At 38.9% G+C, this 9,387-nt stretch overlaps 1 protein-coding gene across 2 annotated transcripts in view; it reads left to right on the forward strand.

Moving 5' to 3' along the window:
• The window catches only part of LRP1 (LDL receptor related protein 1), a 252,774-nt gene extending 248,431 nt beyond the window's left edge, over window positions 1-4,343 (forward strand). For both annotated transcript variants that reach the window (XM_088465881.1, XM_088465882.1), the window contains exon 87: window positions 1,137-4,343. In XM_088465881.1, the coding sequence (XP_088322007.1) occupies window positions 1,137-1,277 (141 nt within the window). In that variant the 3' untranslated portion in view covers window positions 1,278-4,343. The remainder of the gene's footprint in view (window positions 1-1,136) is intronic.
• Window positions 4,344-9,387: the final 5,044 nt, after the last annotated feature.

Genomic DNA, 9,387 nt, shown 5'->3' on the forward strand with positions numbered 1-9,387 from the left:
TGGAGTGGGGCAAGACACCTGTGGGTAAAAAGGGCTCTATTGCGTGCTTCCAAAAAGGAGGTGTGGTCACTTCAATGGGGGGCTTAAGACATGCCCCCTTTTCATCACAGTAGGGGGCATGCCCAGCCCTCAGAGATGCTGGCCAGCCTCAAAGCTCTCCCTGCAGCATGAACAGATGCCGTGCGCATGCCTTCACCGCAACTTCCCCCTTCCCTCGCGGGACACTGCGGTCTGTGGATGGGGATGGCACCTAGCCTGGCGGGAACACATTAGATGCCCAACATTAGAAGAAATATTAAACATTTTTCAGATTTTTACCACTTTCTCTCATACTGCAGCAATCCTTGCTTATAGCATACACTGTCATATGATTTATGTAGCCACTACCCTTTAGGAGCTGCTGGGCTCAAGCTGACCTCTGTAAACAGTCATTGAACTAAACCAGTAGTGACAATACAGAGCAGCAATCTGACAGAATGCTTAGGGGGGAAAACGTTACAAGGCGATTCTTTTATTCATCCAGTATAGGTTTACCCTGGTGCAGCACAGTTAATTTAAGGTTATAAGGCAAAAACATAAGTAGCAAAGAAGGTGATTTCCTTTCTGATAGCAAAAGCATAGTAGCTGTCATTTGGCCTGTTAGAAGCTCGGAACACTACTGGATACTGGCTGAGGAAACCTTGTAGACACACTTAGCAGGTTTTTCCCCTTCCCTCTCAGTGTCCCTGCAGGTAATGATTTAAATATTCATTGGTGTATATGTATTAAAGTGAGAGTTTTTAGAAGTGGAGATGTTGCCCATAGCAACCAATCAGATTCTAGCTATTATATTCTAGAAGGTGATAGTTAAATGTTAAGTAGAATCTTATTGGTTGCTATGGGCAACATCTCCATATCTAAAAACTCTCACTTCAGTAAATATAACCCATTGAGTTTGTTTTGTGGTGTTGGTGTTTTTTGTTTCTGTTTTTTGTTACTTCCTAATTTGATATTACTTTATAACTAATAAAACAGATGATTTGCTTAAAAGTTGGATGGGCTGTATAGGAATCAGTAATGTAGTTTAATGTACATTTTACACAACTTTTGTATTATTACAATCATCGTGTTTTTGTTGTGTTTATTCCCTATCGCAGCCTACAAACTTCACCAACCCAGTCTATGCCACTCTGTACATGGGAGCTCACAACAGCCGGAATTCTCTAGCCAGCACAGACGAGAAGCGAGAGCTGCTGTCCCGTGGAGGAGAGGATGACTTCTCAGACCCTTTGGCATAAGGCAGAAATTTTAGTAAAAAGATAAAAAAATAGTTTAAAAACTTTATGGCGAAAACACACACACACAACCTAACGGTGTATAAAGTGTATAAATGAAGGACTACTTTTATATTGATCTCAGTATTATAAATATATTTTTTTTCTTTGCCATTATTTTCTGGAACCTGTCGGCTCCTTGCCCGTATGTGCTTAAGACCTGCCTGTAATGAGACTCTGCAATAAACACAAAGTGGCATGCAGATCTTGTCCTGATGATAAGCGCCTTGGAAAGAGAGAAGAAGCTGAGGATAGTAAAGAAAGGCAGCTCATGTTACAAGAAGAGGAATCGCAGAAACCAAGAGGGGGTGTTTTTATCATTTCAAGGGCTGGCCTTTTGAGCAAGACTGTTACACTATTTTATCCACTTCAAGAGTTGCCAGGATGGTACAAAGTAACAGTGCAGAACACATCAGAAGAGCTCTTTCGATTACATTTCCACCCCCTTTTTTTTTGTTTCATGTTTTAGCTACAGCATACAGTAAATAATACTTTTTTTAATTGTTTTTATTTTTTTTAACGACGTAATGAAGAGAGAGTGGTGTCATATTTTTTTTTTTTCAGGTCGAGCCTTTAGCAAGCCGAGTGAGCAAATTTTACTATTACAAAAAGAAGGGTTCGGTACTTAGTCACTTTCAACCCCGCCACTGCCACAGCAACTTGTGAATTAACAGGAAGCGGCTCATGGCAGGGCCCTAGAATGGAATGCTTTGCTCCTGATGTTAGAACATGAAAGTCCGCACACAGGTGACTGGGTCCACCTTCCACGGCAAATTAGGAGCTGCTTGGACAAATGTTATTGTGCCTGGTTACTGGAAAGCCAAAAGAACAATCCCTTTTTCTAACCAGAGAAAGGACAAACCCCTTCCCCCACAACCCCCCACTCACCCAATGAATGTGTTACAACAAATAGCTCTGCTTTGCTACCAGTACCATCAAGATCATACAGTTCAAGGGCTTTTTATTCTGTTAATTGCTTCAGTTTCGCTGCAGTCTTCTTTGGTACTATATGAGTCTGGAAGAAAACAAAAACGTTTGTTTTATTTTCTTTAGATTCCAAAAAGAAAGAGGTATTGGATGCCTGGGAGATAAAATAGTAATCTCCTATGACAAAGCCTCTTATCATTATGGATTGGAATGGTGAATTGTCTACTTTAAGAGCAGTACTACAACATGTTCCCAATATTTTCTTTCCATTTTCCCAATCCCGAAATATTAATTGCAGTTTTTTTCACATTAACTTGCGTCTCTTTTCACACTGTATTTCCCACTAATGTTTTATTTTCTTTTAGATTAGACATGAGAATTTTATTTCAAACTCTCAAGCCTTTCCCATAGTACACTTGGTGAGCAGAGTCGGTGGTCTCTTATACTTTTGTATTTTGTAAGGAATACTTTTCTTTGTAGCACTGCACCTTTTCAAGTATACCTGTCACATACACACACTGTCAACAGATAATTTGTGGGTTGAAACAATATTTGGGCTATCACAAGAGACTGGCGTTGTTACTGAGGCACGGGATAGGGGATTATAGATTGTCGTCTTTTAAATATTGGTTCAGCCCCCAAAATGGCTGTCTTCAGAAGAACACTTTAAGCACATGTATGGTTGTGAAGTGTTTGATCACTGTCCCTCTTACTGCTTGGTGGCCTTGCAGCCCAATGTTGTACTAACAATGTTGGGGTTTACTTGTATATTTATGTAGTCATGCATCATCATCAATTTTTTTTTGTCTGCTCGTTCAAAAGATATGTTCTTATTATACATTTAAGCAGCATACTTCTTAATAAAAAAAACATGGTGGAAGGACCTTGAAAGGAACGATGGTCAAGTTGAAATGGAAAAGTGACAGTCACTTAACACACGGACAGTCTGGGACGGACTGCCACTCTTAAAGTATGTTCTTCTACGATTGTTGACAGTCTATTGTATTCATCTCTATAGTATGATGATCATTTTGCACATGATCAAAGCAACTTGTTAATAAAAGGAGGAAATCTGCTATGGACATTCCATATTTGAAGTCTAAACTCTTTGTCATAGACTATTGACATTATACAAATGGTTTTTAAATTCACACTCTTAACACCACCGGGAAGAAGAATTTGAGTGGTTTGGGGCATCATCTATCTACTGGGTTTCCATCTGGATTAGACATGGGAGAATTGACTGCAATAAAAGCAACTATTCCTTAAATACTAAATGTCATTCTATACTGTATAGAAGAGGTGAATAAATCATGCAATAACTCAATATACATCGAAAAAGAAAGCACACTAAATAAAATGCTTTAAGTGCACAATAATGTAACCATTTGCATTGCTAGATTGGGATCACTTTTACGTTTAGAAAAATAAGGACAGAAAAAAGTTAATGAAACTAATGTTTGCACCTTTCTGCCCATATCGATCACTAACATGGAGGTGGTTTTAAATAATCTATATGTAGATCAATAGCAAACCAGCTTGCAGGATCATGGGTGATACCAGACACTTTTTGTTTTTAAGTTTTGTTCAAAATATCATTGCACTATATAGCCTTACTATGTAAAAGTTTTTGTTCTCCCATCGTCATCACACACTTTGGATCTTCATCCTTGTCGAGTGGAAATGACAGATTAATTTTATCACAACAGTTTAAGCTTTCAAGAGCTAAAAGACACTAGAGGAGATATTAACATATGTCATCGCACCTCTCCAAATCTGACACAGCCCATGGGCCTTGTTAGATTTACTGTTTCTGACTTTTTTTTTTTTATTTTATTTCTTGTTTTGAAATGTAAAACCATGACCAGAAAATCATTCCACTCTCTCATTTCCTGTATGTCCGATGTGCTTAATGGTTTATACTGTTCACATGCAGAATGTTTGTTTGTTTGGTTCTGGAAAGCACTCATTTTAAAAATGTTTTATCGGGCTGAATTGAGGGAGGCAGGGTTACAAAAAGAGTTTTAATAATTTTTGCTGGATTACTTTACAACTTAAATAACACAGAATATTGTTATAAATAAAATGGAAAATTATACTGAATTGCTTTGTCTTTTTTCTTATTCGTGTGTGTGTGTGCGTGCATGTATGGTAGAGTTTTGTTGGTAAATGACTGAAGAAATCTTAGTTTATGGTCTTGATTTAGAACTTCATGGATTATACGAAGTGAAGTCTAACAGATTTGCTATGCTCATTCAATTGCTATTGATGAAATTGGTACAATAGGTGATATAATCAACATTCATAGTAAGTTGTATGATTGGCACCCTCCTGTTTGATTGCCTTGCTTTCCTTACAGTAAATCTTTGGTATTTCAATTATCTCAATCTATATACCAATTTATCTTTGAAAAGTTGGAGATGTCAGACACCAAAACAAGTTGATGCGTCATATTGCAGTGAAGTGTCAATTGACTGTGGACTGGAAAAAACTCGACTCCCCTTCCATGCAGTCCATTCTGTCTTGTGTTTGGTACATCTATCGTATGGAGTATATGACTAGTATTATTAACCATTCATGTAACTCCTTTAGAGCCCATGGTTAGCTTCTCAATCTGCCCCTTCCTCTTTTTCCCTATAGCAGTCAACTATATTTAGTTTGATGTTTGTTTTTATTTGAAGTTTCGCCCCAGAGATTTACTTTTTCTCTTTTACTTTCCCTTTTTTTTCAATTCTGTCTTTGTTTCTCTATAAGACCTGCCTTAATGCTGGATATTTTGGTACTTCTTGGTCTTATCTACTATGTTATACTGAAAAAAAGATTGCATCATTTTTCTATATTTTTTTGTACACAGATTTGACTTATAGCTGGTTATTTTTTATGTTTATGTGATTCTGAAGGTTATGGTCTCTTATTTTTTTATTGTGATCATTCCAATAAAAGGTGTTTAAAAAAAAAAAAAAAGGAAGGTTGGAGATGTCAGCGGTTTAATATGAATAGTCTGTGGTTAATTTCATAAATATATTTAGATCTGTGTCCTTCAGCGACTTTTGCAGCAGTCACTCTTGCCATTGCGTACACACCAGTGCACCCACCTCTGCTCTCGAACACACCGCACTTAAAGCCAGGACCTCAGATATAAAAGTACACTATCTATTTTGTATTGTAAGTAACTGGAAACTATGGACACTAAAAAGGAATGAAGCAGCACCACATTGTTTCTCAATGGCCCAGAAAATCTGCACCTTCCAGTTTACAATGAATCAAGAAAATATATTTTTTTTTCTGAAAGAAAGAAATCCATTATCCACTAGGGAATATCCCCAACTGAAATCAAACCTTTGTTGTATTACAGTCTTTCATGTGACTTTAACATCTTAGTTGATGACCCGGCAACCCACCTGCCTCAACTTCTCTGCCTCTCTTCCTCATTTGGCCTCTCTCAGTGGTCCTCTTACCCCTCCCACCACAGCAGCCACCCCAATTGCCACTTTCTAACCACCACCTCATCTCTTTCAACATGTCCCATCCCCGGCTACTCCTACTAAAACAAGGGCTTCATTTAAGAACATGTTATAACTCCTTTAGGGGTCTCTGAAAGAGTTATGACATTGGTGAGGTATTTAGCAAATAGCAGTAAGCTCAGCATACCACTGTTTTGCTTACACCATCTATAGATTAATATCCATTTTATATATTATATATATATTTATATATATATATATATATATATATATATATATATATATATATATATAGTTAAAATGTGCAACAAGGGTTCCAGTGCACCATACAAAGTACATAAGCAAATGAGCACACAAACGGTTAACCGTACCAAACAATTCAGGACAAAGACATGGTTTATACTGTATAATTTGCTGCATTAGTGATAGTAACACTTAGAGAAGCAGCAGGGCCTCAGCAACACAGTGTTAGTTGCTGTTGTGGGGAGTTAGGAGTAAATGATGGTATAAGTAAGGGAAGGAGAAGCACATGAGAGAGAAGAGGGACCTGCTCATGAGAGCTTGTATTCTAAAGATGGCATTAGCCTTCCAGACTTTACGAAGTCTCAATCAGGTTGAAGCAGAATGGGCATGCAGAGATGGCTGTTGCACATGTGCATTGGTCAGTAACCCATCGCCGGCAGCGACGTGCTGCAGGCAACTGAGCAGAGGATGCCGCTGAAGAGAGGGAGACACTGGGACCTCCCCAGACAGGTATGTTAAATGCAGGCAGCATATTTGTTAGTATCACTGTCATATGAAATGAAATATGCTGCTGGAAACTAGTAATGATTTTAAATGGAGCCCATAATCTTGATGCCCTCGATCGCTGCAGTTTCACTATTCTATCTCCCATCTTCACCCTCTCCTGTCCTGACCAGACTGTCTTCCTCAATGACCAAGCAGTCTCCTCTGCTCTAGACTGTACACCCCTGCTGTCACTATTAGCCTACTAAGGGCCGTATTCAATTCGTTTTGCATCTGCAAGAAAGTTCCGCCTGCCTGACTTTTCGCCGCCTTCGCCTGTTTTGCATGTGAAAACTTTTCGTGCGCGCTCCCGATTTAATCCATATTCAATTGCCAAACAGTCGAAAATGGGACCCGGCGAATGTGAAACAGGCGAAAAGTGCAGGATGAATTGGGGGAATCACTCTGTAACCCAGAAAAAGATGGTCTGACTTCGGAAATCCATTATGGTAGTTTAGTATTAGCCCAAATTGAACTAGTTAGGGTACTTAAGTGGTGGTAATTACTTGCTATTAGCGTCTTGGTAAAAGTGGTGAAGAATGGCATAAAGCAGTGTTTTTTTGGAGTAAATAAGTAGTTCCATCATATTTGGGGTACGTGAAAATGGGTACTAGCATATTTTAATGTCTCTAAAGTGAAGTTTTAGAAAAAATGAAATTGCTCCATCATACAAGCACCTGCAATGCCCAAAACACTTGGCCCCTTCTTAGAGCACCCCCAGAAGCTTAATTCGCTAGTTTTTGAAGTCCCCCCACTTTTTTCATTATCACCCCAAATTTCGAATGCATTTTTTGGGATGTTCCTGGTATTTTTTTTTTATTTTTTTTTGTGTGGATAATTCGTCCTTTTGGGGTGTGTACCAAGGGTTCTGAGTGGTTTCCCAACATCTGTACCCCAAAAATATAGATTTTGCACTTCTTTTCTTCTGCTATTCTGTGGAGAAATAGTTTCGCCTATTTAAGTGCATTGACTTTTCGCATAGGTGAAAAAAGACTGGAATTAAATACGAAGATACATTTTCAGGCGAAATTTCCGGCGAAAACGGCTTTTCGCTGCGAATTAAATACGTCCCTAAGTTTCCTTTCTCTATACGGTAACAACTCCCTCCTCCATCAAATCATCCACTCAGATATATATGAGGGAGAAGGAATATAACTATTTTGGTGAAAGGCAATTGGGAAATTGCTCTTAAGCAACAAATAAACTATTTGGCTCCTTTTATTTCTCAATATTTAATCTGCAAAAACACTATAATATATCCTCCATGATTTCTTATGTTCAATTTGATTAGATCTTGGCTTATTGGTTGTAAACAGAAGAGATTTCAAAGTATAATAATATAAAACTAGATTAAGAGTAATTTGTAATAGAGGAAAAAAAAAATTATATATATATACTGTGGGGAAATTTATGAAGCAGTGGTTTTGTATGCAGTCTGCAAACCACACACAACCCATACCGTGTTCAGAGCAGATTTACCATGTTAAGTTTTGGAGGCTGAAAACTCAAACTGCATTTATTTGGTGGTTTGCAAGCCAGTCACCTCCATAAGGTCACTGACTGGTGCAGTAGTCTCTCCTTTTCCAACTGGTTTGCAAACCACTAAACAGTGCGAGTTTTAGGTAAAACAGTGTGGTAGAACGGATGTGGTTTGCCTTTGTAGAATGTAGCGTACCAGTTTTTGGCAGTCCAGGTGAGTGCCACCCTACCAGGCGCACTTGTTTTTAACACATTTAAAGAAATAACAATTACAAAGCCCTTCAAGCTGCAACATACAATAACGTCCCCAGGTAGAAATTGAGTGTTTTCAGGGGTTCAGTATTTTGTATTGACAGTGACCATGTGGACATTTCTAATGTTGACCATCTATTTCTGCAGTGTCCCTAACACTGTTGACATTTTCACTGTCAACATTTTGTCCGTGTTGAAATATTCCAGGGGCCGACATATTATCCATGTCGACAACATAACTGGACTTTATGGCTGCATACTGTTTTCAGACTGCTATGCAGATGTAGCTGTTGCCATAGTTCCTGCTCTCCCAGAATGGAGACACCAGACTTTGTGGTGAATTGCAATGTTGTGGCACTGAGCAGCACAGAGATGATGAGATTTACCCCCGCACTTCCCACCTATGCCTGGTCCCAAAGAGCTCTAGCAAACTATCGAGAATAGATGTGTGTGTGTGTCAGGGCCGGATTAAGATTTGTGGGGGCCCAGGGCAACTAATTTGTGGGGGCCCCTATCAATAAAATTACATTATGCCATACAGTGTCCCCCTTATGCACATTATGCCACAGTGGCTAGTATAAACATCATTATGCCACACAATGTCTTGATATTATGCCACACCCTGCCCATAGTATGTCACACAATGCCCCCAGTATTAATAGTATGCCCACACTGCCTTTTCTAGTATTAATATTATGCCCCACAGTGCCCCCTCCAGAATTATTATTATGCTCTGCAGTGCCCCAATATTAAATGTTATGCCTGACAGTGCCCCCTTCAGAATATACCCAGTAATATTATGCCCCACAATACCCCCAGTAATAATATTGTGCCCTTTCCAGAAATAATTTCATGCCCCCCAGCAATAAATATTATGCCCCATCCAGAATTAATATTATGTCCTGCAGTAATAATACACAATGCCTTCACTATGTCATATAATACCCACAGTATTATCCCCCCCCAAGTACCCCCAGTATTATGTCCACAGTGCTTTCTGTAATATAATTATGCCCCCAGTATTAAAAATCATAGTGCCATCTCCAGAATTAATATATAACATGTATATGCACAGTGGCCCCTGCTGTATTACTTTTATCCCCACAGTACAACACACCTACAGAGCCCCAGGGGCTGGCTGGCAACTTTTAGTCTGGGGGGCAAAT

This window comes from Taudactylus pleione, unplaced genomic scaffold (genome assembly GCF_031769625.1).
Source record: "Taudactylus pleione unplaced genomic scaffold, aTauple2 ptg000065l, whole genome shotgun sequence".
Classification (NCBI taxonomy): Eukaryota; Metazoa; Chordata; class Amphibia; order Anura; family Myobatrachidae; genus Taudactylus; species Taudactylus pleione.